This window comes from Pseudomassariella vexata (genome assembly GCF_002105095.1).
Source record: "Pseudomassariella vexata strain CBS 129021 chromosome Unknown BCR38scaffold_13, whole genome shotgun sequence".
Taxonomy (NCBI): domain Eukaryota; kingdom Fungi; phylum Ascomycota; class Sordariomycetes; order Amphisphaeriales; family Pseudomassariaceae; genus Pseudomassariella; species Pseudomassariella vexata.
This window is the reverse complement of record NW_024467968.1, coordinates 569,921-597,354: the sequence shown is the minus strand read 5'-3', so window position 1 is coordinate 597,354 and position 27,434 is coordinate 569,921. Positions and strand designations below refer to the sequence as shown.

At 50.5% G+C, this 27,434-nt stretch overlaps 7 protein-coding genes across 7 annotated transcripts; 2 read left to right on the top strand and 5 right to left on the bottom strand.

Annotated features, from left to right (window-relative positions):
• The first annotated feature begins 2,154 nt into the window (after positions 1–2,154).
• BCR38DRAFT_445032 (uncharacterized protein) lies at positions 2,155–5,157 on the top strand. Its single transcript, XM_040860977.1, has 4 exons — positions 2,155–2,703; positions 2,764–3,150; positions 3,202–3,320; positions 3,380–5,157. Exons 1-4 carry the CDS (start codon positions 2,608–2,610, stop codon positions 4,860–4,862), a joined length of 2,085 nt encoding a protein of 694 aa, XP_040712183.1. The 5' UTR covers positions 2,155–2,607; the 3' UTR covers positions 4,863–5,157.
• Positions 5,158–5,456: 299 nt separating this feature from the next.
• BCR38DRAFT_445030 (Afadin and alpha-actinin-binding-domain-containing protein) lies at positions 5,457–8,788 on the bottom strand. Its single transcript, XM_040860976.1, has 2 exons — positions 8,135–8,788; positions 5,457–8,061 (listed from the first exon to the last, which is right to left on the bottom strand). The coding sequence occupies exons 1-2, from the start codon at positions 8,315–8,317 to the stop codon at positions 5,746–5,748; spliced, it is 2,499 nt and encodes an 832-aa protein (XP_040712182.1). The 5' UTR covers positions 8,318–8,788; the 3' UTR covers positions 5,457–5,745.
• A 3,087-nt stretch (positions 8,789–11,875) lies between these two features.
• BCR38DRAFT_445027 (phosphatidylethanolamine-binding protein) lies at positions 11,876–12,948 on the bottom strand. The gene is made up of 2 exons (XM_040860975.1): positions 12,459–12,948; positions 11,876–12,397 (listed from the first exon to the last, which is right to left on the bottom strand). The coding sequence occupies exons 1-2, from the start codon at positions 12,622–12,624 to the stop codon at positions 12,060–12,062; spliced, it is 504 nt and encodes a 167-aa protein (XP_040712181.1). The 5' UTR covers positions 12,625–12,948; the 3' UTR covers positions 11,876–12,059.
• A 2,423-nt stretch (positions 12,949–15,371) lies between these two features.
• On the bottom strand, positions 15,372–15,809 carry BCR38DRAFT_60080 (uncharacterized protein). Its single transcript, XM_040865514.1, has one exon. It carries the CDS (start codon positions 15,725–15,727, stop codon positions 15,458–15,460), a length of 270 nt encoding a protein of 89 aa, XP_040712180.1. The 5' UTR covers positions 15,728–15,809; the 3' UTR covers positions 15,372–15,457.
• Positions 15,810–16,399: 590 nt separating this feature from the next.
• BCR38DRAFT_445023 (uncharacterized protein) lies at positions 16,400–19,063 on the bottom strand. The gene has a single exon (XM_040860974.1). The coding sequence runs from the start codon at positions 18,957–18,959 to the stop codon at positions 16,725–16,727; it is 2,235 nt and encodes a 744-aa protein (XP_040712179.1). The 5' UTR covers positions 18,960–19,063; the 3' UTR covers positions 16,400–16,724.
• Positions 19,064–19,920: 857 nt separating this feature from the next.
• Positions 19,921–21,131, top strand: BCR38DRAFT_477222 (uncharacterized protein; the record flags this gene model as incomplete). Its single annotated transcript, XM_040863066.1, has 2 exons — positions 19,921–20,649; positions 20,846–21,131. The coding sequence occupies 2 exons, from the start codon at positions 19,921–19,923 to the stop codon at positions 20,981–20,983; spliced, it is 867 nt and encodes a 288-aa protein (XP_040712178.1). The 3' UTR covers positions 20,984–21,131.
• Positions 21,132–24,796: 3,665 nt separating this feature from the next.
• On the bottom strand, positions 24,797–25,594 carry BCR38DRAFT_445020 (uncharacterized protein). The gene has a single exon (XM_040860973.1). The coding sequence runs from the start codon at positions 25,480–25,482 to the stop codon at positions 24,868–24,870; it is 615 nt and encodes a 204-aa protein (XP_040712177.1). The 5' UTR covers positions 25,483–25,594; the 3' UTR covers positions 24,797–24,867.
• Positions 25,595–27,434: the final 1,840 nt, after the last annotated feature.

Genomic DNA, 27,434 nt, shown 5'->3' with positions numbered 1-27,434 from the left:
AGTCGACAATTGTCCCCTGGCCCCTGATTGGTTCAAGGTGTTACGAACACACCAGTGATCAGGGGTGAGGGGAGGAGGCCTTGACCCCAGCCTCGCATATGAGGGGGGGTATGGGAAGGAGCTTCCGCCCACGAGGCAGATTGGTGTGCAAGATGTGTGGAAAGGTGGGAAGGCGGAAAGGTGGGAAGGAAAACAAGGACATGTCCCCAGAAGCAGGTCCCAGGAACGGGGCGACATTGCATTAGCCATCATGCATGAAGAAAGCAAACAAGAATCGGCCGCATGCCCGGTCGAGAAGCACAGTCAAGATGATTTTTGGAGATGGGGTTCGTCTCATCTCGACTCTCGGTGGGTGGGTCTAACGCGCTTTGGATAGTGGGGCAGGCCTATTTTTAGGTCTCGTCCCTCCCTCCCAATTTTCCCCTCTTTCTGCCGGTAACGCCCGGCGCTTGTTTAACGCACCGCTAGCACCAGCTCGGCTGTTTTGCCGCGGAGTAATTGCCAAATTACCCCTGCGGATCACCCAAGTCTGACATGTCCGTCAGGAGAGGCGCCCAGGCGCCAGCCAAGGACTACAGGACAGGACTACATGTTGTACGAGATGATGATAGGTTCCCGCAATTTGGTTCCGCACCACCCCTAACCCGAAGTTGGTTTGGTGGGGTCCAAAAATGGAATCTCACCCACCTGCACGGGTCTCACCTGCGTCTGGAGGTTTAAGAAATGGCTGCAATGTTGATGATTACTCACCTTAGCTTGCTTTTAGGAAATCGGTGAAGCAAGATTCAGGGTATTACTCCAACTTTCATTGCCCGCTCCTAATTAGGATCTTCAGGACTTTAAGTGGTGATCGATACGTGCGACATACATATGCATTGCAACCAAAGGGCCAATACGCCAGACAGGGCAATTCGGAGTTGTATCTACTTGTCTAGAGATGACTGCGGCACCCGATGATCATGATGAGAGCGGATTGTGATGATCGTGGACAGATTTAGCTGTCCATATTAGCTCCAAAGTTGAGAAACCTCGGGGTATTTTGCCGAAGGAACCGGAAGACACAGTCTCGATATCATACCAGTCATCGATGTCGGTCCCTTGTCGCTCACGAGCATCCGCTTCATCGATTGTGGGGTCCGACGCCCTTGAACCACAGTATCGGGACGGGTACGGGAGGAATAAATCTAGATATGAGTCGTAAAGTCATAAATATACCCAAAAACGCCTTACCGAAGGCGTGGCATTCTTAATGAAACTTTAGCAGGATGCAAAGTTGAGGCCGTGACGACGCTGCGGAAGGGCTCGATATTGATACCCGAAGGCATCACTTATCCACACGACACCCGCAACGAGACCCAGTATTGCAGACGGGAAGGAATGCGGCCACGGCCTCCACGGGAACCGCAGGCATCCACAACGTCCCCAGGTGGCTTCACGATAAGATACATATTTCCTGTCTTGGAATTTGGGAATGTCCAGTAGCGCCACCTTTTTATACTGCCTTAGAGATGCCCACTCGCAGTACCCAAACAGTGTAAAAAGTTAAGTTACTTGGAGATTAGACGTCGTCAATAAGGAGTCGAACATGCATGCTGACTAAGACACGATTTGGTTGGGGAATACCAATCTGGTAGTCCGAAGTCGACACTCTGTTCAACTTCAGAAGATACCTGCAGTTTGAGGAAGTGGCCATGACGTAACTGACAAAGAAGCAATGAATATACCACGGCCCCCAAAGATGGAGGAATGCTGCCCCTCATGGCGATGTTGAGGATGGGGATATTAATGAGCCCACGAACGGTACCCTGATGCTTCGCCCGCCTTGACTCGCGAGAATGCAGTAGCCGCTGTTTCGGGCATTGTCACCCTCGTGGCTATTCAGGTCCATGGCTGAGCGGCCTGACGATGTCAACTGTAGAGTTGGTCTCTTCAAACATACTGGACTCATACACAGAAGTCATGAGTAGTTCCCGGGAGCTTCTTGTCTTGCAATTGACAGTTAAGTCTAGAAGGATGATTTCGGCATTCTTAAAAGATAATTCAAGAATACATCTTTACCAACACTAGATTTAATATAGTTAGCGTTGTGGACCGTGCGCACCAAGTTCAACCCCGCAACGCGCTTTAATGCATTTAACGTGTCTTCCATTTGATCGCGAGATCACGGGTGTTTACGCTGGGAATAATAACATCCTTGCAACGCAGGCCCTTAAGGTGAACGGCATCAATTTCAGTACGGCGAAACAGAACCAGCTCTGCTCATCTGGGACATCTACAACCAACCAACCATCTCGAATGGTGTGATGATCGGCTGAGCAGGACTTTCGGTTATACTGCGGCGTCCGGTTGACCTCGTCGTGCCTGCTATTAGCGATAATCCATCCTTTCTCCTGCTTCACTATTTACATTTCGTCACGGCTACTGCCGATATCTTACCCTACCCCTTCTCTGGCACAATTACCATGTTGGCGACTATAAAACGTTTCCTTCTCTGGACTATCTCTTGATGACATCAAGATCCCAAGCCCAATCCACGACTGCGCCGACGATCCAATGTGCTTGCAACGACCCGTCGTCTGTTTATGAAGCAGCCTTCTCACCGCGACCATGGCCCGTACAACGCAGGCTGCGCTACATCTGCAGAAGGGTAAGGCTCTCTTCAAGTCAGACAGTCTGGTGGAAGCTCATCGTGAGTTCATTCGCGTAAGGCACCAAACTCAACATCACTTAACTCTCATTTAGTTGCTAACCCTCTTCTTCAAGGCTGTCAGGGCTTGCCCTGTCTGCAGATCGAGCAAAGGAGATAAGCTCTGCGATTGCAAGAATCTGCTGCAGGCCCTCGAGAATGACACCCTGAAAGAGGAGATCAAGAAGCCTTGCTCTCACCCCGAGTCCAACCAAAGATGTTCCGAAAAGGACCACATGGAGGCGCTAAACTACCTAGTTGCCATCTATTCGAGTCACAAAAAGCTCAAGGACGCCCAAGTCTACGCTCAGAAGATGATTTTGATTGCCCCGCGCGAGCCCCTAGGCTATCTACGCCTTGGCAAGTGTCTTCGACTCGCCAACAAGCACGAAGCCGCGTTGGCCCTGTACAACCAGGGTTCTGAGCTTGTGGAGCGCAAGCAACCCAAACATCCGCAGCTCTCGGTAGGAACCCCCTCTGCCTCTGGCTACAACCCACGATTAACAGCTTCACAGGTAATGCGTGCTCAAGCCAATGCTGTCAGCAAGTTCCTCTGGAAGGGTGACCCTCTCAAGGAATTCCCCAGAGAGCTTGTGGTGATGACGCTTAAATCCTTCAAGACCAGAGACCTTGCGTATGGCCCTTCAGCCTTTTATATACCTCGCTGGTAAGCCCTTCGCTAATTACTTGTAGCCGATGTCTTCGAGTTTCCAAGCAGTGGAAGAGCTTTTTGGAAGGCGACGCAGCCAGATCCTTATGGACTGTCCTGCACTTTCAACACCATATGACCACCGCCCCCATTCGATCACGCCTATCTGTCTCGCAGAAAACCATCGCCTATTATACGAAGAAACTGGCCCAGGGACAGGTCACGGCGCTTGAGATCGATGATTGCCGGGCTTTTGATCTTTCATCCCGAAAACTGGAAACAATATTTCGTCACTGTCCTCATCTGCAACATCTCAAGTTGCGAGGAGTGCTGCGCAAGGAAGATGAATGGATTGGCGACATTCTTCAGATCCCCATGCCCAGTCTAAAGAGCCTATATCTCGGTGGTCGCGCGGCACTGCCGGGTTGGCTTTTGACCGGATTACTGGCCGCATCCTCCCAGACACTGGTCGAGCTCTCAATCTTCTGTTTTCATCATCCGTACCAGCTATCAAGCCCCCTCCTTTGGCCTTTGCTTCCTAATTTGAAGACCCTACGACTTCAGGGCATTAACCAGGAATGCTGGATAGACCTCGATATCATGATGCGAAGCAGCCCTGATGTTCGTCATCTGTGGATCGACAACGCCACTCTGGCAAAGATGGATCCCTCCCCTAAACCCAACCCTGCACCTTGGCAAAACCTGGAGCAGTGCTTCATTGGAGGCGACGTTACCTTTGGCCACATTGACATCCTTCCACCTTTGTCATCCCACATGACAGACCTGGTCGTGGAGAACAACCACATCGAAAGATACAAGGTGGATCCGAATACTTTCAATCCTGCCGCCATGATTCCTCCGGGACTGTCGCCTCTGACCGCCGCCAACTTAATATCACATAAAATGGACGGGGGTTCTTTGCCCTATCCGCCGATGCTGATGTTGCGGCGGTTGTGTCTGAAGAGCCTAAGAACGGCACTGAGTGGCCCCGACCTGATCTCCCTGATCCAGCCATCCTTGCACAGCGGTACTCTTGAGGAGCTGATCATCCATCCTTTCCCATGGGAACTAATGCGCACAGGGAAGGAGCTCGCGTGGCTAGCGAACGACTCAGTCCGCGTTCTCAGCGTGACAGGCCTAACGGGTGATCCTAGTTACTCCTTCCACGAGCAAGACGACATGATTTTGCGTTTCGTCGATCTATTCAAAGGTCTCCACACCCTCGACATTGGAAAGGAGACCATCTCCGTCTCGACGATTAAACAGTTTATTTTGCACAATGGAGTCAGGAGAATATACCATCAGTGGGGGTGGGCGTACCGCGAGGCCCAGAATGCACTCGAGGGTGCTGGAATCAAGGTACGCACGGCCAGCAGCCGAAGTGCGGTATCGCCTGGATCCGGCCCAGATGAGGCTGAGGCCGAGGTCATGATCATTGACGGCGTGTTGGATACGCCTTCGAACCATCCAGAACGCTTATGCAATCTAGAGCCAAAACGATCCAGATTGCACGATTGGACTATCTGAAGACTTTCTGGTGGCGTATGGGAAGAAAGGCAGGATGTGCATCTTCCGTTTGGGCCCAGAGGCGAACTGTGCTTACGCAGCTTGGTTCACAGCAAACCAACTTATTGTAGAAGACTGTACAGGAGGGGCGTACACGAAAAAGATAAACAACAGCTGATCTGGTCCAATCCACCTTCCCGGACCAGCTAACATTCATAGTTGATTTCCCTAGCTAGATGCTGTTGGCAATTGTGGCCTGGCTTCCCGGTTTGGCAACACACATTGCAGGATGGCTTATGAATAGATGATCATTGACCAAACGTGTTTTTCTTCCTGGGCGGTGTAAACGCCGTGAATTTGGGCGACTTTCGGAACATACAAGCCGTAGGTCATCACGCGTATTATTCTTTACTGCGTATATACCGATGAATATGAGACAATGCAATCTCGTCCACCAGAGAGGGGTTGTTGGATGACAAGCTTGGAATCCTGGACTTGACAGATCTTAGCAGTCGAAGAAGGCTTTCTTAGCTGGGTGATTGCGATGGCTTCACGTTGACGGAATTACCAAGCAAGACATCCGAGGCATGAGACTCTGTCTGCACACCGAAAACCCCCCTATTCGCGGCCACCCAACATGTGTGTACCAGTCGACTGTCTTCTATGCAGATGAAGCAATTGCCACAATTCAGATTCATGATATGCTGCCTGTATAATCAAAGATACTTAATAATCCAATCAAGTTCCCCCCAACCATGAACTCCTCATTACAGCCAATCATTATTCAGTTCCCCAAGCACGCCCGCCTCCCATCCAGACAGTCTGTCAGCAAGCCAGCCCAGGTCTGCACAATTCATGACTACTCATCACATAACTTTCATCCGAATACGTCCCAGCACCACTTTCACCTCGCAGGACTCTCCACCTCGAGATTGCCCTGGATCAAACTCTCCAGTTCCCATGGACTCAAAGTGGACCGCCTCCTCGAAACAACCTTGCTTGTCCTCCTCTCCCGCTTGCGCTTCTCAGGTTTGAGGTTCGCAACAATCTCAGCTTCGGGCTCCTTCTCCAGTTCCTCAACAATGATCATGTCTTTCTTCAGGTCTTCGTTCTGCGACTTCCGCACTGCCCGCTCCTGATCTAGGGCCGCCGCGTCCTTCTTGACGGGATCCGCCACATTCTCCGCTGTTGCTGCTGCCGAGTCATCGGGAAGTGGCACCTGTGCGGGCATGATGCTTTGCCGCCGCCCCGCACGAGCAGCCTTGAGCTTGGCGCGTACGCGGGCGGCGTCTGCTTCGCGCTCCGAGGCGGCCAGCTTGGCGGCTATGGTTGCCATCGTGAGAGGGCTCTGTTGGGGCCCGGGGTTGTTGGGGCGGGGAAGACGTGATGATGACCCGGGGGCCTTTACGGGGGATCGGGTTCGAGTGTCTGTCGTGGTGGACTTGGATCGTGTGATTGGTTTCGAAGAGGGTGTTTGTTTCGGATCTGGGGCCGACGTTGTACGTTTAGCTGTCTGCTTGACTAACGACGCGGACGCGTCGGAGGTTGGGTTCTTTGCGGCGGGCTTCTTCCTGGTTATTGGCCGCGCAGGTTCAGATATCGGGTGTGACCTGGGTTGGCTTTGCACCACAGGTTCTGGTTCGGGTAACGATGGCTTCGAGAAGAGCTTGCGAGAAGGATTGGAGCGAGCGGGTGACTCGAGCGAGCTCCCGAAGAGAGGGCTATCATGTGATGCTGTTGGGGGCCTTGACGGCTCTTGGAGGTCTGGAACTGATTTGACCGACTTCTGCGGTGACTGCTGAGGTTTGGTGACGTGAGGAGGTGGCAGAGGAGGTTCCTCGGCCGCGGCAGCCAGATCCCAAATGTTTTCCTCCACAATGGTGAAGTCGCCTTGTCTTTTGCGATATGAACCGTTGTTGCTGTTGGCTGATCCCCTATTGGCGGACGAATACGAGTCCTTGAGTGGACTTAGCTGAGGGGGAATGGGAAGAGGAGGTGAGCCCACTGAGGTTGCAGTGGACTCCTGGAGAATCAGAATGTTGGGCTCCTCGGCGTCGAGGTCCTCAACATCTAAGTCGTCTTGGAAGATGCTGGAATCCGAATCACCGCCTTCCTCCTCCTCCTCCTCCTCCTCTCCTACTTCCTCAGGCTTATAGCCAGGAGCCGGTACAAGATGCAGCGACTCGGCGGGGTCTGGCGAGGTGTGACTTGGCAGCATTTGAGAAATCTCATCCTCTGCTTCCTCAGGTACGCATGACAGCTCTCGGCGCACGTCACGGGTCTCCTCATCGGCGAATTCCTCGTTCTCGATCGTTTCGACGACATTTCTGATGCGCACAGGACTTAGACGCAATCCCATTGATAATTCCTCCATATTGACCGAGGTGCCACCCGATGCCATACGTTTGCGCCAACCATCAATCATGTGAACAGCATCCTTCCACCGGGCCTCCATGCGTTCCCAGCCCACTCGCAGCCGTTGAATTTCAACCTCGCGGACTTCGACTTCCTCGATGGGCACGAAGGAGGGGTTCGTGAGTATCGTCCTAAGATGCTCCATGATGCCCTCCATCTCGATAGCCAGTTCCTCGGCGCCCCTCTGCGGCGGCGGCAGAATAGCGTCTCCACCCTTACTCGTCCTCGCGCTTTCGTCCAACGCTGCTTCCAGCCCACTCATCTCACGCAATGAATCGACGGTGCGGCGCATCAAGTCGAGGAGCACCGAATTCTCCTCGCTTAACCCTCGCGCCAGCTCGGTGAGGAACTCGTTCGTCTCCAAGCGCAGACTGTAACCGTCCTCCTCAGTACCGCCTCTGGCAACGCCGTCTCCGCTCCCCTCGGTCCCACTGTCTCCCGTGACGCTGATCGCCACCACGTTGCTGTTCTTGCCGCCTCCCCGGACTCTACCGGCATCCGACACGGCCTTCTTCAAGCCGTCGATCTGGCGATCCCGCTTGCGCACCTCGGTGGCACATGCGGCGCGGCTCTGCGCGACTAGCACCCGCATCTTGGCCATCTCGTCCTTGAGCTTGTGGACCGTGGTTTCGGTGGTCTTTAGTTGTGTTCGCAGGGCTCGTTCTGTCGCCTCGGCGCCATCCAGCTTGCGCTGCGTCTCGGCTAGCTTGTCGTTTCGGCGGGTAGCTTCGGTGGCTTGCCGCTGGGCGTCGGCGCGCAGGCTGAGCAGGCTTCTGCTCAAGGACTCGCGCTGGGCGGCATCGCGCTGTTGTATCGATGGTTAGAACGGGTTTGGGACATGACGTGATCCGGAAGTGAAAGGAAAACAGTAAGCGTACATCACGCCGCAGAATCAAGTCGTTGACCACACTCATGACACGCCCCATGGTCACCTGCAACCCCGCGGGATCCGTCTCCGGGGCTGCGAAGTCGATATTCTGCCCATCGCGCAGAAGGCCCCGCGACAGCAGCTGGTTGTTGATGTACAGCGACGCTGTGCGTAGGTTGTCCGATTCAATCATTGCCTCGACGGCTGCTAACCTGCGGCGACGTAAAACTTGGGTTGCTTGACGTGCCGGCCTTGGGTTCGCATCGGTAGCGCAAAAGGAAACGCGGCTCAAATTTCCAAAGTAAGTAAATAATAAAAATGTCGAACTGTTTGCGATGCTCGCGGCGGCAGCAACCGGACGATTCTGGATAAAAATTCGTCAGACACGCACGCGAGAGAGGTCGCAATGCAATTAAACCCTGGGCTTGCTGGGCTGGGGGAAGGCACAAGGTCTGGTTCGAGCCGTCGGGGTTGACGGGTTCGATCAAAGTGGGATGGATGCTTGTGTCTAACTCGAGCTTTGATGTTGATCTCCACGTAGCGGCGTTGCCATGTAAACAAATTCTAACTATTTTTGGCGGGGATGTCTGTCGGCCCTCGAATCTGGCCCTCGTCAACGACTCATGACAGCACATCGCAATGCTGGAAAACATTGAGTTCGGGCTGTCAACAACAATTGATCGAGCATCGGCCATGAAAGCGTTTAGTTTCAACGAGTATATAATTACCCGTATCGTACCGTCACAATCGCACAAAGAGTTGATGTCCACCTTGCTGCAGGGGCAGGCATCACTCCCATGGCCCCTGGAGTCAGCATCATACACTTGGTCTTTTACACGTCAATATTGATAATTACGCATGACGTGCCATATATAGCAGTGCTGTTGAGTAAGCATGATCCTGGAACTTATGTGTTGCCCATTGGAAAGTTGCCATTTGCCAAGGCCGGGATTTCAAGGTCATGCTGAACTAACTACACCTGCAGCAAACATTCACAACAAACACTCACAGTGAGGAACTCAGGATCCCGTCCAATCTCCCCTAGATCAGCTGTAAACAAACCGCCAGCTCATCCGGAAGGAGTCCCAGGTCTACAGGTACGGCGCCCAAAATAGACAATCGCCCAGCTTTTCCCGAACCTCTGCTTGCCGTTCCACGTGACCGTTCTGCACTCCGTAAATGACCCGTCCATAAGTTCCTCGAGTCGTTCGAGTCGACCTGTGATGACGTGAGCTTCTCCTGCAATCCGGATGCGTCCAGTCAGTTTGGCCAAGAAGGAAGACAGTGGCATTCATTGAAGTGGCCAGCGTCTCATTGGCACGCCAATATCCAGGGTCTCACTCTCGATCTCCTATTTGCTTTACAGACCTCCATGCTATTCGTCTCTTGCCGTCCAAGCAAGTCGCGATAATCTCTGTAGCGACCCCCTGAGACTAATCTCTGGAATCAGCTCGGATAACTTCGACATTGACCATGTCCTCGGGAGAACAAAGGCTGTGGTCGGCTACACACCCAAGTGCCGGTGCCTTGCTTACAACTACATAGATGACCGAGAGCGAAAATCCCAAGCTCGATCCCCAAAGTTCGTCCAATAATGAAAGACTGCGACAGCTGCTATGGCTGTTCCTAAGTTCAGCGACGAGAGAGTGACTTGGCGATTTGGCGTTGTACCTAGGAAGTGTGCGAGTCTGAACATTAACGTTCGGCATCGCTAACCCCTTCGCCTTTTGCCTCGTCAGGTGTATGATCACCATCAAATGTGATGATCAAATCCCCTCATAACTTTCCAGCTACTGCTTGCAAGTCTCGACCCGGATCATCGTGTCGCTACTTCAGGGGTGACGACGACAACGAAGGTGCATTCTCACGCCGACGACGCTTCAGGCGTGGCTGTGGGCCAGGCTTAAGCTCGACTTCAGATTGGGTCGCGTCGGGTGGCGATTCTCGATTTCCCAGGCTTCCTCGTCTGTGCTGAAGGCGGAAATGTCAAAGTTGACTGGTTCACCCTAGTAGAACTTCTCAAGCTGAGTTGGCCGCTTGTCCTTCGCGCCATTGACTTCATCGTCGGACCTGTGACGTGCCCCATCAGACTGTGATTCTTCTGGCCGACTCTCTCCGACCCTTGGTCAGATAAGCCATACACTCGCGCACATGCTCGTGTTCTTCAGCAGCATGGCTCCACATCAAACCAATCGCCGCGTTGAGGAATGGCTTACGTGTGAGGCTATACAGTTCGTACAGCATCTTACTCCTTTTATTCTCCTAGTTGGTCCCGGCGATGAGCAAAATGGCTCCGTTTATCCATTCCTTGGACACGTCTTTGTGCTGCGCAGTACTGCGCTCCGATATTCGCGTGTGCAAGTTCTGGGGGCTATTTGCTTTGTTTGCGACTTGAATGAAGTCGAGGTGGAAGGCTTTGGCACCTGGATCGGCTGTTCAACTTAACTAGAGTTTAAGAGGAACATGGGCTTTGCCTCTGGACAAGCTTGATAGGCTGCTTCGTTTTAAATGCACAGCGACCCTATTCAAGCAATAGCGGAGCTTTCGTCATGTTGCGGTTTAAGTTTCTCTAGACGAATAAGCAAGTCACAAAGGGTACAATCTTTGTAAAAATATTTTCAATAGCAAGTCAAATAGCAGCACACGTGTAGCAACAGCATTGATAAGATTAGCTCCTATGCGCATGGTGCAGTTGGGAGAAACACCAAAACTCGATAATCAGAAAAGACTTCGGCACGATTTGAGAGGAATGAGGTGGCTATTGGATGATGAACAGCGATATTTGCTTACATATGTACGAGACTTTCCACCGCCACTAAGGGTATATCCGTCCGTGTTGTTTGTGGACTGGTCACCTCACTGCAAGCCGTAGCTTCTCCCTTTCTATCCGTAACCACGAAGACCATCTGTCCAAATCTAAGTGACCAAACCAAAGAATGATTATTATTATTATTATTAAATACGCCGTAGGCTCGAAGCCCCCGGTACCTCTACTAGTACTCCCGTATGTCAAACCGTGCCCTAATGGCTGGACTAAATACATACGCTGCGTCGTCGGTTCGCCCTATTGGCGACTGCGTTACGTCCACTACCATACTACGTTGGTTCTCAACCTACCAACAAAGGCCCAAAGAATGAATTAGCCTAAAACCAGCCTGCTTCCTTATACAAATAAACTCCAGGATCGGCATGTTGCCGCGTCTTGTATTATACTGTATCTATTCTGCCTATTTTCTATACTCACTACCAGATGTCTAACGGTGCGAGGGAGCTTTATCTTTATGAAACTGACCAAGGACCGTCGTGATGAGGAGAGGAGCAACAGGTGCTCGGAACAGGCTATAGAAGTGAGACAAACTGCTTTCGGTAGGAACGACCACCTCCTCAATTTGTTGATAGGCGAGCAAGCCATGACAAGGGACGCCCTGGGGTACTTATACCTGGTACTCAGTAACAGTTATTGTAAGATGGACTTTGATCTCAAAGTCGGAAAATGTAGATAGGGGTGGTTTGCAGGCGGCTTATTATTGGAACACAGCATGATTTATATCTATTCGAGCCAACCACTCCATGTCATATTTCATCAAATCTATACTAACGCAGCCAACGCAAGTAAAACCACGCCCGCAAATCCCCCCGCTACACCCTTATCCACAACCCGCGCCGCCCACGCAGTCTCACTCGCAGTACTCGCCGCATTTCCCACGCCCGTACCCGTCGCACTCCCACTTCCACTACCACCCGTCCCCGTCCCCGTCGCCCCCTCAAATACCGCGTCCCCATTTCCCCCAGGGTACTCCCCGCCCGGAAGCGCAATAAAACCACCCTCTACACCCTCCTGCCTTGATACATAAAAATACTCTCCCGCCGCCGGCCGATCCAGCCCCGAATCTTTGATGAATCCATCAAGATTGAAATTCGACCGGTTCTCGTTGCTAAATCCGGTGTACGCATTCGGAATGGCAAAGTTGTCGGGTTGGGCGAAGGCGTAGAGGATGTAGCGGTGGGCGCTGGAGGTGGGTGGTGGGAGCCGGGCCACGGTAGGGGACTTGGGCTGGGGTCGAATTGGTTAAGGCCCGGCCGGTTTGGGGGGTGGCGGCGCTGGTGTTTTGAGTCATGTTTGAGGCGAGCCAGTGCAGGATGAAGCGGCGGGTTGGGTTGGAGGGTGTGGGGGCGTCAGGGTCGACCATCAGGATGAGGTATTGGCCGGTGTAGTCGGCGACGGATTGATATTTTGCTGGGTCCAGGGCAAGGGCGGGTTTGGTGCTTGTGACTGAGGTGTTGTCAGTGTAAGACCGGGAGAGAAGCATATGGGACAATAAAGAGGGACTCACTGTTGGCTCCAAATAGCTGTCCTTCTTGGACGACGGTGGTGTTGCCCTTATATGTGTAGGCTACACTGAACTCAGTGTGGTTGCCACTATCCACGAACCCAAATTCAGGCGGTGGGATGGCAAGCGCCAGCGCTGCGAGAGTCGCAAAGGTCAATGTCGACAACATTGTGGTTGCTCTGATTGTTGTTGATTACGACAAATAATTGCGCATCTGGTCAAAAGCGTTGAAATGTGGAAAAGACATCCATACGAGCTCTATCTGGTGTTGCAAGCTCTCAAGCTGTCGTCGATCAGACGCACACTCTTGATGTCATCAACAATCATTCATGTGTGAAACACCAAAGGTGTCAGCCGTGATCGATCTCATTCATCGTCACAACCTGCCGAATCTAGAAAATAGAAAAGAGGATGTGCAATTGGATGCGGGGTGGCACTCATTGACCCATTCTGACATCTTGGCATGTGTTGGAGATGTTTCTTATACACGTTGAATGACCCTGAGCATTTGATTCATATGACAAATACTGTACCAAAGTAAGGATATTTCTAATGTTTCCTTGCTATAATGATTATTACACTAATCAGTTAAACGAATATGTTTTTGTGTTACTAGACCATCATAAGTACAAAGACAAATACGTTACATGTCTTTCATTTAGCAAACACATTCATCAACAATCAGTTCAATATTATATTATCAGGTGTTATGCATACAGTTCTGTTATTGCATAATCTAATAATATTTAGGCCATGGCAAGGGTGTTATAAGGGTCGGCCTTCCACTCTGTTGTATTATACCGAGGCCTGCTCTTAGTAATCGACCATGTGCCCTTGGATTATGATCTCTAGGCATTAGTAGGTTTCATGGACTCTACCTAGTACTAGTCAACGGCCGTAGGCTGCATTTAGACTCTTCAGTGGTGTGTTCGGGTCCTGCATTGTCACTAGTAGTAAGGATAATTCCTAATTGCCTAGTCACAATACTGACATGGAGTTCGATAGGTGGTGAATAAGTAGCCGATATAGTTCCTTAAGAAAAGTGCGGCGCTGCAATGGCTGGCTTCGCCGTCTGTCTCGTACTAGGTCCTATTATAAGTCCTATGGCCGGTGGCTTGCTTGGTGATTGGTGCTGCAAAAGGCTGGAGCTGTAACTTTTAGGTTCTGGCGACAGCGTCCCACTTCATTTACATCGTCAATTCAACCGGTGGGAGACCTACATCCTGCTCATCCTCGCGAAGAAGGTAGTCAGACTTCGTAAAGAGATGGGCAGCTAAACCCTCCGAAGCGAATTGGATGTCGAACTGACGCCTACCGACCAGTTCTAAAGGGATATCGTTCGCCTGCTGAAGGTGTTGACATTTTCGCTTAAGCCTATTTATGATAGTGATATGTGCGTGTCTTTATCTTATATTCGCATCTATAATAGGTGTTTTAAAGGTATTTACAGCTTTAGTATAAGCCTGGATTAGCTTAGCTTTTCTCGGACTTAGCATTCGTTCGCTAGGAGTTGTACCTATATCTAGAGCGACTTCTGACGAATATATACGGCGGAAAGCGGCTTAGCCGACGCTGTAACGGACACCACAGGTGTTGCTAGGGACGGAATGAAGCCAGAATACCGACTTCCCTTGCAGCGAATCGTTATCCTGTTACTTCCTTTCGGAATTTTTACTTACGGATGGATAGCTGGGTATAAAATCCATGAGATCGTACCAATTATTGGAACACACATTATCGGTATGGGAAATTATTTTACCTCTCATGTCGCATAGCAAATCGAGAGAGCAAAAGGCTGGGCGACGGATGCATCTTGTTCGATTAGATGGCAAGGTTTCATAAAGTTGGTTCCTTTTGGTCCCCCAGTGCAGGCCGATCGTCATGCATGCTCAGGTATCAGTGACTGCTAGTAACCAATCATATAATTTCCAGCTTAAAAGCTCAACGGAGTTCCTGACCTGCTCTGAATACATGATCTCCGGGTTCTTATTGGGTGCTCTATCTCAGCAAGCATACTCACCTTGACACCGTATAACTATCTTGAATATCGCCATCTCTGCATCAGGGAAATGCTCATATCCCAGCTTATCTAGATCCGGGACGCATTTGGTAATTTTCTGCACACGCCTCTACAAATCTGCCGAACGCAACACAAAACTCGGAATCTCAATAGCGAAAGGCTTCTTGATGCTCAGACATCGGAAGTTGCGTACGACTTATTTTTGGATAACCTTAGCTCGAGAGAGCGGGGGCAGATAAACACATTCGTAAGGTGTCAAATCATATAATCACTCAACTCTAATGTCTAAAAATGCGTAGGACTAATAGGGACCTAAGAAGATATATGAAGTATTGATGAAGAAAAAAAATGAACACCTAAAGTTAAATAAACGAAGAAAATGAGAACTAGTGGAGACTAAAGAGGATGTCTTCCACGCCTTTTTCAGAGCTCCTTGAAGACGTGCGGCGACTTTGGCATCATGACTCCGCTCAGTTATGCTTATGCTGTCGTGGCTGTTGTGATAGATGCGGCTTGTGCTATCGTCCCTTATTTCATCGTACGAAAGGTGCAGTTACCGCCTCGCGTCAAATACTCTCTGATCGTTATCCTGGCAATGGAGAGTCTGGCCAACATCGCCGCTTTGGTTCGTTCTCCGTATATCAGATACTAAGAGGAGCCCCTCATTCTGGTTACCCTGGTGAAAATCTATCCACAGAAAGCAAAGTACCAGCTAGTATCATTCGTACCCTGGATAATACATCGTGAATTCTGATATGGTCTACCGTGGAAAAGGGCGTGGGCTTCCTTGACGGTTCTTTGTCAGCATTGGGTAAACTTCAATGAAGCCACTGGCCAGAAGGAACCCACCATTCCAGGAATTGACCCCGGCATTTCCTCAAGGACTCAAAGGCAGACCCTTTTTCCATGGGGCCGGAAGGCCACAGTCGCCACTGTCAACAACTTTCAAATTTATATAAACCTCAGAGGCCAGGAGTAGTCCTCAACAGAAAACATCCTCAAGGACTCCATACCAAACTCCAAATACTCCTGCAAAATACCCTCCATACAACTGCTCGGCACTGACAACGCGCAATGCCCGACCGAATCCTAGAATGCTCCCGTACGAGAGTCCCCAGTACTGTATCCTAGGAATCTCATCATCACTGCCACCGTGGTTTACCGGCTTCTGAGCCTCGAAACCATCACTGCCGACGCGGCGCAAAGCCGTCTGACCTCGAAGCTCATGAATTTTATCTAGGATCTCCATCATATCTCTCACAACCGACGGCGTAGTCAAGAAAGGCAGAATCGAGTCATTCCCAGCCGCAACCCCCTCCTCAGCGCCTCTAGACTGGCAGGACGAGTGCAGAGGTGCTCATCGTAGCAAGGGTGGTACTCGAGTTTGCGACTGGGTGTGGTCGTCTCCCAGACGAAGTCAGTGACTCCTAGGGCTAGAACTGCGGTGGCTACTGCGGCTGCTTTGAGGAGGAGGGCGGGCTGTGATATCATGATGATACCTCGCTAGAAACTGGGTTGAGTTCACTTGGTGAGGGTTGAATGAGTCGGCTTTAAGGATACAACTAGGAACTGTATCCCAAATCGGGCAATTCAAGCTGGCTGAAATACCATGGTAAGGCATGCCAGAATTTGTTTGAAATGTACGACACGGCAATGAATCCTTGTAATCCTTCTGAGGTCGCCCGAGTTCTCGGACCGAATCACTACCTAGGTAAGGTCACTGATTCGCTGAGGGCAATCACTCCAAGTTCAGGAATGTGCGATGACGCGCGCCAAGTCTGCTCGATCATATCCAGAATCCTGGATTGGGGATCTTGTCGGACGGTAAGTGGTGCTCACAGCACGGCAATGCATTTGCCACTTGAGAGAATTAATTGCCAAAGAGTTCCCCTGGTTTTAAAAGTATGATACCCAGAATTGCGGTAGAAGAGCCGAATTGAGTTCGTACATCTCATGTTGAGCATTTCGTCACCGATCAAGACCAATGGTTCTAATGGATTTTTGAGAGTCTATCAAGGTGTAAGTAAGTATTTAAGTAAGGAAGGTATCGTGTCAATTCAGAAAGACTCCTAGTCCTCGTCCTCATAAACCCAGACTCCGACATTACGACGTTCAACATGAATCGGCTGGTACTATGTACAAGACACCCACCACCACCAGCGTGTGTGTCTGCGCTCAAATACACAACTCCAAACCTCATCCTCTCCAAGTCATAACTCGTTTTATTAAGCATCGTTCCCATCTCCAACTTAATCACCCCGCCCTTTGTAAGTGCCCATTCTCTCGATCGAGCTCATGATGCCACTTCGTGATCCCGTTCCACTGCCCGGCCGAGGCAGACCCCCATGAGGACCACCACTCTTTAGGGAAGGACCGCCGATTCTGCTCCCCATTTGCGGTTTGGGCAACGAGCCTGGTGCTCGGCCCGGTGTTCGAATGCCCGATGGACCTCCTGGGCGACCGATGCTAGTCCGGAATGTCTGCGTGGTACCATTTTCTTGCGGTTTCGCGTACATCGATACCGGTCGAGCCGGTTTTACCGGTTTTGGCGGCTCCTCAGGCTGTGGTTGGACGAAGCTGTGCTGCATCGACATCATCTCCTCGGCCAATTGGACCAACTCGCCCTTTTCGACGCGTTCCTTCTCCAGCAGCTGGATCAATTCTTGATTGTCCTGCTTGACGCTGTTGATGCTCGCCTCGAGCTTTTCAATCTCGGCACCCAACTCCTTGATCTGTGCCGAGTCCTTCACAGCCTGCTCCTTGCGCGCTTCGTTGGCCGCAGCCTGGGTGGGGTCGACCTTGGTCATGGTAGCGTCGCGGCCGAGTCTCAGCTTCTCGTTTTCGTCCAAAAGATCTTCAATCTTGTTCTCCAGTTCATGAACTCTCTTCTCCCAGCGATTTTCGTAGCTCTTCTTGAGCGCTATAACCTTGGTCTCATGCTTGCTTTTGTACAAGGCGTGCAACTCTCGTGCCACACGCTCGACGGCAATTTCAACTTCGCGCGAGCCCGGGTTCTTACCGCCCTTATCAGGCGATTTGTTGCTACCGGGGGAGCCCATGTCTGCTGTGGCCTTACCAGCGCGCATGCCCGCCATCTTCGATTCCGCATCTTGCGCCATCATCTCGGCGGCTTCGCGACGCTTCTCGCTCTCGTCAAGCTTGTACTCGAGTTCCTCCTTTTCGCGTTGGTTGTGAACGATCTCAGTTTTCACCTGGCGCAACACGGCCTCCATCTCGCGGCCGCGCTTCTCCCATGTTTCCTTCTCTTCAGTGAGGGCCTCTTGAAGTCCTTGAGTTTCGCGCAGCTGCTCCATACACTGTCCGACGCGTTTCTCAGCATCACCAATGGCTGTCTTGAGAGATCCGACCTCAGCTTCCTTCCCCAAAAGGGAGGCTTTGAGGCTGCTGATTTCCGAGAGGAAGGAAGATTTGAGAGATTCGAGTTCACGAGGGGTAACAGTTGGTATGCTGCGTGGTGTGGGCAGAGGCGGTATGTCGAAGTCCAGGAGGTTAGATTGCTGTCGTTGTGGTGTAGAGGACGGCATGTCACCGGTTGTTGGGGTGAGGGGCATATGCGGTCGCCGCGAGGCTGACGGTGGGCCATTTCGAGACGGAAAGTTTGAGAACTGCTCGGTGAATTCCATGAGACTGGTTGTATTGCTAGCATCGTTCATAGTAGGAGGTCGAGGGGTCCGATTAGGTGACGGGTCAGGCCGACCCCCTCGAGAAGTGGGAGTCATGCCCATATTGGCGTATCTCGTGGGACTGTGACCAATTCGCGCGAACATGGTCATGTTTGGCACGGCAGAAAATGTGCTAAAGGTGCTGACCATTGACTCGTCTGGCGCAGCGGTTTCGTCGGCAGGGTCTACATGCTGATGATGTCCCACTGTTGACGATGTGTCATCAGCGTCGTCTTCCGCGTCAATCGTGGGCTCGTCGTCATCCTCGAATATTCCCATTGCATGTTTAAGACCTCCGTTCTTTTGCATTGCGTCTTCAAGCGTGAACTCGAGACCCTTCACAATGTTCGTCTCTGGAGGCTTCTCGGCAGATTTCTCGAGAGACCTCTCGGGAGACTTCTCGGGAGACTTCTCGGGCATTGTGCTCATGATCTTAACTGGAAAGCGCTTCACGACCGAGGGCGCCTTTCTTGGGCTTGCAGGGATTGGCGATTGCCTTGCTGGCGACCGCGATCGTGACTCGGTCTCGACATTTTCGTCCCTGACACTGAGGATCTTCAGAGGAGCTATCTCGTTTCCCGACATTATTCTAGAGTGCCGTTTGTTGAGCGAGACGTTCTCTTTTACAGGACTGTCGACCTTGGAATCCTGAATGGAGGAGATAAATGGAGAGCTTGTGTCGGCATCTTCGTCTGGAGGTGCATCGTTGGAATGAGCCGCGTCGGCGTCGAGGTGGCGGGTTATTTGCGGCGTCGCGAGATTGAGCGTCCCGTTGGGCGAGGGTGACAGTGGTGAAGCCATAGCGGCTGAGAAAGAGGGGGTTTGGTATTTTCAGCGTTCTAAGTGCAATGGCAATAGCAATTTCGCATGATCCTCAAATTGAGGTAAACGTTTATCAAGTTAAGCGTCAAGCTTGAAGATCAAGAAGCTCCAAGTTGGTTTGCGCAAACATTTGGAATAGGAGCGACGGCGCTAGTGCCGGCTAGGTTTAGTGTTGGCTGGGAAACAGTAATTTTGGTGAAGTGAACCGGCCCCGCAGCCCCACTTGTCATGAGACGAACTCTTTCCTGTCGCTCGCTGACTGTTTGACAACCAATTTTGTCTCGACGCAAGTCTGTGCTTTGCTACACCATACCTGTCCGCTCTAACCACACCAAGGTATTTATATAAAGTTCTCCCTGAGAGCAGGTGGAAGATGTACAATCCTAGCAAAATGTCTCGCCAACAGCTTCCTGATTCACTACTATGAAGAGAATTCTCCAGAACCGGCTAGGTGGCAGGGATGGTCCTCGCAAAATCTCGTCGTCCTCCAATATTCGAGGCTCATGACGAGCACCAAATCCACTCTACCTTGAGGCAGGACCTGGACGAGCGGGAACACGACCTGATGACCTGGCCCTATGACATGGTCATAAATTGTTGGAAACAAAACCAGAAAATCCAGGCTGAAGCAAGTGCTCACCACCCCTCGTAGGCGCCTTGCAATATCCTGGCAGATTACGATGCAAACAACATAAACTAATCGATCATCTGGGCCCTATTCAGTACTAAACAACCTCCTGACATACGTTGGCGGCACTCGTAACTTCCGGCCTACGGTGATGTTGGGTTGGTACCTTGGTGGCGAAAGACAAAGAACATGCGGTTTGTACCCCAATGGCTATTCTTGAAGCCCGACCTACTCGCAGACTTGTCCTCTCGATCATCAACCTGTTTGAAATTTCTTCTGTTTCTTTCCAGTTGAGACGAATGCTACTACACCATGGTTAGCCAAACTGCAGACATCGACCATTGCTCGGAAAGGAATGCAACCCCATTTGTACCCTTGGAAATCTGGGCCACTGTCATCGGCAGTCTCGTGAACAGCACCGACTTTCCAGAAGCATGGAAGAACTGCCGCCAAGTCTCCCGCGCCTTCAAAGCGGCGACAGAGTACGCCTTCCAGAGTGAAGGTCTGCCGATGATCGAAACTAGCCTCTCCCTCCTCGGCTGCTGGGCGCGTGGAAAATCAACGATGGAACTCCTCCCTTTCAGTGGATTCTCCGAAAACGGCGAGCGTGTTCATTTCGGAGGGTACTATGAGGGCCCGGCGCCGCTAGCGAAGAACTGGGCTGCATTTGGTCCAGATCATTGTTGCTTTCCGCCGAGCAGAAAGATCTCAGTGGAATATTCTATTTCTGACGACGGTTTTCGTCACCCGCCAGTCCTGATGGAGTGGGCCTCGAAACTTCACTTGTCGTTCTGCTGCGGGATTTTGAGCCAACACCAATGGACGGAGGAAGAGCGCAGGCAACTACGTCGAGCGTGGATCGGTAGTGGTCTCGGCCCGTCCATGGCGATGGAGATCGACCACTGGACGCGCGGAGTCTCCTTTCTCTGGAAGCCGATGTTGAAAAAATTCGTCAAGAATATGGACAGGGGCTTGAAGTGCTCGAGAGATGCCTCAGTCGGGAGGACAAGTCGACAGCACACTGGTGGCTTCACGAATGTGGTTCGTCGATAGAAAGCAACGACGCAAGCAACGAGTCCAGAAGCCAGGATAGATACAGGTTTGTCTTTCAGTTGTCACAATACTGGCCAGGTGTACTGACCTTTGTGGCCTATTCTTCGCCATAAGCCACAATGGCGATTATCTAACGTTGGAACCAAGCGGGTCTGGTTTTGCAATGTCAACAACGTTTCTACAGTTTGCAATCATTGTGGTCCTCGGCGTGTTCATGCACTCCCAAGGCTTCCTATTTCTATCTATCACCGAGCCGGGGACACTGGTAGCCAATGACATCATTTGCTTGGTCGTCGCCGTTGGTCGCGGAGGCGCCTTGTGATTGGTGCCACTTTATCCTAGGTCGGCCCTTTCTCCAGCTTCTGAAGTAGAAGGTCTCCAGTGTGAGGATATAAGGGTATTAGGGGGTATTGCTAGGCATTGGGCTTCGTGAGGCTGGGAAGATCTACAGCTGACATTCTTCACGGTCCTATGTTTTTTTTCTTTTTTTTTTTTTTGAGATATTGGACGTCCAATCTCTATAGCTAGATCGTAAGACGTTTAGATAATAGAGGTATTCCAGATATCTAAATCTACTACTTACACCGCAGGTTACGTTGTCGGCGAAGATTATTCGTATATTAGGGCGTAACATGTCAGGAACAGTTAAGCCGCAAGGCGATAGTACAGAGTGAAGGGGAGTAACAGGCGTCCCCACTGGTTATCACCGGGCGGTCACTGGTGGTCTCAGGTAGGGTGCCCAGAATAGTTCATTGATCTCTAACCTCGCTCCTAAGAACCAGGCAGCTAGAAGGTAGAGGATAGGCCTTAGAGAGAGAGTTACTATAGCCAGTAAGTTATTAGCAAACTAGTCCTATTATCTAGTCCTCGTAATTTATGTTTTCAAAGCTTGGATAGTGTCAGGGATTGTGGAGCATATAAGCGTGGATAAGCTCGAACCTGAGCATGAAGTGCTCGAACTGATGGATCTTTTGGTCTATGTGGGGTAGTTGGTTACGGGCGGCCATATCTCACATTGTTCGAGCACTTCACAGGTGCTCTGGGTTCGATTCTGGTCTTTGTCTTGAGTTTTCGATTCGCTGCGTAGAGTCGCAATGCGAATGGAGTATGAGACTCCTAGCCAAATGGGCTTCCGGGATTGTGGACATGTCGAAGAACCTCTGAGCCCAATTGCCGATGCCGGTGCGATAAGAGTTTGTGTGGATAGACCCCGCTCTGAAAGGTCGACCGATGTTTTTCCGCGTTACCCTCCGAGTTTGAGAGAGGAAGAAGACTAAACCAGAGTTGCCCCTTTGTCGCGCTTACAAGGCGTATACGTACGGTGGCTGCTAGCTGCATCAAGGTGTGTCATTAGATTTGTTCTAGCACGATGCGCGTATATATGTCCTTGAGGGTCTTAACACAGCTGGCTCACTCCTACTGCCATGTAAGGATTGTGGAGCATAAGCGTGGATACGTCCGAGTTCGAGCATGAAGCTCGAACTGCTAGATCTTTTTGGTCTATGTGGCTATATCTTATAGATAGCTACTTAAGCCGTCGCGATATATAACTTGTAGATTTTAGGTTAAAGCCTAATCAGGAGTTTATAAGTTCTAGTAATAAGCTACTAGAAATTTATTTGCTACCTAATCCTAACATAGTATAGGAGATCACTTTATATGACTTTAAACGACGGAGTATAAATACGTGCTAGGAACCAGCCGTTTACTTGTCGAGGTCTGATTATTCGGTACTTCGGCGGATTTTAATCGTATGCATGCTTACGATATATAGCATTTAGTAACCTGGAATAGAACGTTCCATTACATGATAGAGGGCATAGTATGGAACATATCATCTGCTGGTGTTATAGCGTTAAGCCTGACGTTAAAGAGCTTTAATATCCACTTGCCCATCCCACCACCTTTGACTATCGAGAGGCGACTAAGAAACAAGTAGATAACACGCTTGGTGCAATGGCAAATGTGGATGATGAAACCCCTGGTGTCCTTCATCCCATTTTGCTGTGTATAGTTGTTGATGGGATCGTTTAATTATTCATCACCTGTCACCTTACCTTATGCCCTGGACTCTGTCTTCATTCTCTCCCAAGCCCCACCATCTTGAATCGCATCCAAAACCAGCCTATTCAAATTCCTAAGGAATGGTTCCTTCCGCCCATCCTTTGGATCCGTCCATTCTCGTATTAAGATATCCTCCTCGACTCCCTGGGTCTGGCTACGCCGCCATTCGTGAATCGAGCCGCGGGGTACGGTGACTATGCCGTCTGATGGTGCGACTGCACCTAGAAGATTTCCCGAGAGGGTGATTCCCGCAGATCCGGATATAACTTGGAGGAATTCGGTGTGGGTTCCGTGCCAATGCGGGCCAGAAGTCCATTTAGATCCCAGAGGGGGCTTGATGGTCGTTTGATTGCGGATGGAGAGGTCTTACGTTACGGCTGAAGGGAAGGGGTGGGTGAAGATATTTCGGTCCATTGTGCGTGTTCGGGTGTTCATGATTGAAATTAATTTTGGCGGAAGCGGAAGTTGATGTGTTTATACGGTAGATGGTTTCCATTGAAGGGAAAAGTTTTCAGCAATGTCTGGACTTTCGCCCCTTTGATGAAGCCTGAGATTTGAGAAGTTCAGTTGAGTAAGATTATGTATCATCAAAGCTGGCATCTTACTCCTCGCTGATTTGCACATTGCACTGTAAGCTATTGGCACCTGTTGAATGTCAGTAATGTAATAAGATCAGTCTAAGAGCCTTGATGAATAATTGAAAAATCTGGAGCATTGAGTTCAAGGTTGGTATTTAATTCCGTCAACGAAAGTATAGCAAGATAAAAAAGGCGCCCAATCGTCACTCCTCTCGGCTGGTATCCATTTGCGTATGTTTTGACAGAGCTTGGCACAAGGAGCTGACATAATCTCCTGATACTTGAACTCCCTGTAAACGGGTGAAATAACCTTGAAGATGCATGGAGTAATTATAACGCACCAGAGGTCAAGACAATAGTCCATGATTGAGATTCACTTGAGCATTAAGAACATCAAGACCGTACGTCTGAAAGGAAATAAAACAACAACATGCAGTGAACCGCGCCCAATATTCCAACTAGACCAGCCCGCCACGCGCACTCGAAATTATCTGCGTGTTGGGAAGAGCCATGAGAATAAAGATCAACGGTCTATGTCTGCAAACTAAACAGGTCATTACCGATTTTTTCCCCTTGAAACAGCGGGAATCGAGCTAATTACAATGAGCCAGGTTCCTTGGCCGAGTTGTGGTGGGATCGCACCCTGAAAAGTAATCGCGGGTAAAGCTTATTGACGCCCCCAATCTCAGGTGGCTTCAGAGAACTAGATCGGTGATCGGGATTATTCAATACCTCCAGAATTAACATGGCAAGACGGGTTCCCGAAAATAGCTTCCGTCAGATGCTTTGGTGATGTGGGAAAAATTCTCGTGTTGAGGTCACGATGTCAGCACACGAAGGAGTCAAAGAACTCGAATGACTGGCACTGTCACAAGGCTTGTAAGTATTGGTGCAGGAACCCAACGCTGCGTATTTACGAAATTCTGACGTGGGTACAACAGGCCTTCCACCGAATGGCAGCCCTGTCGACTGCTGTGTTCGCTGAACCAGAAGCTAAGGGGTCGTACCAGGGATTGCCACTCAGCACGCCAGTAAGGTAAGGAGGAATTACGATCTTCTATTCATATTCTAGAAACTCGCCGGAAAAGAAGAAGTGCCGTATGAGCCCCATAAGCTTGATGCCGCCTCAAGTTATTGACCGTTGGGCTTGAGCACTTCAGACTCCACGCTAGTCTGGTCCAACTGGCCGTTGGGCGTAACGAAACACCTGCAATCAGACTATGAAAGCTTGACGTCAAAGCGACGAATCTCGAACGGACCCACCCATCTCGTGACACGAGAAGCGTGTTCCGATCAGTTTGATAATATCTATGTTGATACTCGAAGAAGTTTGTATAAGATGGCCGGCCGGCGTTCGACCAACCAAGATATCGATGTCAACCAAGTCACTCCTTCCTAGTAATTTGAGAGGACAGTCAAATTCGGCCACTCACTTATTTCTCTGTTTCAGAAGACACACATTCGCTTGTATTAGTCACTCATTCAAAGTACTCATTGAACAATTCATAATGAAATTCCTTGCCATTCTTTCCCTAGCCTTCGGGGCCACAGCCAATGCTTCTACTCACGACAAGCGCACATTCGGCAAAGGTGGCCTCGGCGTCTCAGCCGGAGTCGGCATAATCACCGATGCCATCGACTCCTGCAACGCCCAGATCTCGGCCTGCCATGGCGCCATCCTGGGCCTCAAAGACAGTGCTGAGGTCGGAGTTTCCGTCGATGCGTTCGGTTCTCTTGACTTGGCGCTCAAGAACGCCGCTGGCAGCATCCAGGGAGCCGGCGATCTTACCGCCGTAGACCTCGTTGCACTGCAGGGGTTCATCGCGCCATTCGAGGGCGCATGTGGATCCCTCATTGGAGACCTCATCGCTAAGAAGGAGATCATAGCCCAGATTGGTGTTTGCGGACCCATCACCGATGCGGTGCTAAAGGTGCAGGGCTCAGCTGGATTGATCATTGATGCACTTTTGGGAGTTTCGGCGAATGCCAAGGTTGAGGTTGGACCTATCAGCGCTGATGCTGATTTCAGTGGTTTCCTCGCGGCTGTTGCCGACATTCGGGGCAGCTTTAACCTTGGCTTTGATGCCTTCGGTAAGGGGAAGTGCGTGAACATTGGAGGAGGATCGAATGTAGACTCCAATGGCAGCTCCGAGGGAGGCGACGAGGATACTGGTGACATCAAGGGCGATGACGGAGAATATAACGACGGCGCAGATGATGGCTCGGACAACGGTACTGATGGTATTAACGACGAGGTTGATAACGGAGATTATAACGATGGCACAGATGATGGCTCGGACAACGGTACTGACGGTACCAACGATAAGGTTGATGACGGAGACTATAACGATGGCGCAGATGATGGCTCGGACAACGGTACTGATGGTACCAACGACGAGGTTGATGACGGAGATTATAATGGTGGCGCAGATGATGGTTCGGACAACGGTGCTGACGATACCAACGACGAGGTTGATGACGGAGACTATAACGATGGCGCAGATGATGGCTCGGACAATGATACTGACGACAAGGCTGATGGAGTAGGTGCCAGTAAGCCGGTCAAGCCTACTGAAACTCTGATCATCAGCAACGCTTCCACATCAGCAACTGTAGCTGTTACTGGCAGCGCTGGTGGACAAGATCAGGACGAGGGTATCTCCACTATTCATAGTGAAGGTGCTAGCCACCCGACGACCTTCAACAGCGCCCCCTACCCGACCCCTACCGTTTCGGCCACCGCCGGGTTCGGGTCAGGTTCATACGGCTCCGGAGTTGTTGCTGCAGGATCTGGAGCTGTGACCGGGACTAAAGCCCTCCCTACCACAACGAATGCGGAGCCGCCCGTCGTGACAGCTGGTGCACCAGCTATCAGCCCTATGCTGGGATCCATGGTTGCTGCTTTTGCTTTCGTTGTCGTTGGATTTTAGTTGTTAAGCTATGGCCCCCGAATCGGCAACTTTGGGTCGATTCGACCCGGCGGAATGCATATCCCGAGGTAGCTTCGACATTGTGATAGTCTTGAGTACTGCCCACCCGGGTGCTGAATGTGCTTTCGAGATGGTAAAATAATGGATAATTATTGATCTGTTGATAACATTCCCAATGCAACAATTGCCTCACAGTTTAATTGTTAATGTGAAGTGTGTCCAGCAAATTGTGAGCTAAGTGTCAGAACTGCTAGATCTTTTGGTCTATGTGGCGTAATGGTTTAGGCTTGCCGTTACCTTACAGGCGTGCACGCGGTTCGGTCCTCTTTACGCGACTACCCTGCCACTACGTTTCTTAACCTAGCTATGAATTTATATCCTTCTAATCAGGCAAATTGTTGTATTATAAGTGTATCTGGCTAATGGGAGTTCAAGTGGTTAAAGAATTAGTTCTCTTCTGCCACAGCCGATTAACTGTTGCTGTGACCTTATGTATAAATAGGTAATTGTTCCTCCGATGTGGCTGCGCATTAGCTTTTTCTTGGATTTCATTTATTACACTGTCCTATGCAAGCCTATGGCCTATGAAGACAGTAAATGTTTGTAGCTTATAGGAATGATGCGAATGCATATAGGGTGCGCATTCTTGTATTAGGAAAAGACCGCCAGGTCAGTTATTCTGGCCTAGTAGTGCTTATTTATAACCCTTATCTTATTGTCACGGGTATTCAAGTACAGAGTAAAGGACGAGGGTACTAGAGAGAAGTCGGATACTGGTTACCTGAATGTCCCAAGCTGTCTAGTGTAGGGGGTCTATTACGACAAGTTAATCGCTGCCCCCTCTCTAGTTCGAGGGGTCACGATGGCCTATTTATACATTTCTAAACCTTGTGAAGGTCAACCCTCGCAGACTCACTACAACCAGGTGACTTACAGCTGGAACACCTGCCATGGCAGTGTCAGATGGGAAGCCAATCATAACCCTTGTAGGAGCCCCGCCAAGCGTGGATGACTTAGTCGCGCTCCCTCAAACCTAAGTTGTCATCTTCTTTCCTTCGCTCCTTAGAGTAGAATCTTCGTCGATAGCACCTAATCGAGGTCTCTACCAATGCGATGCAACCCAGGTCGTGACAGCGTCCGGCCTTACCCCGCTACAATATACATTCTCTTCTCTACTAATATCTGCTAGTTTACTTAGATC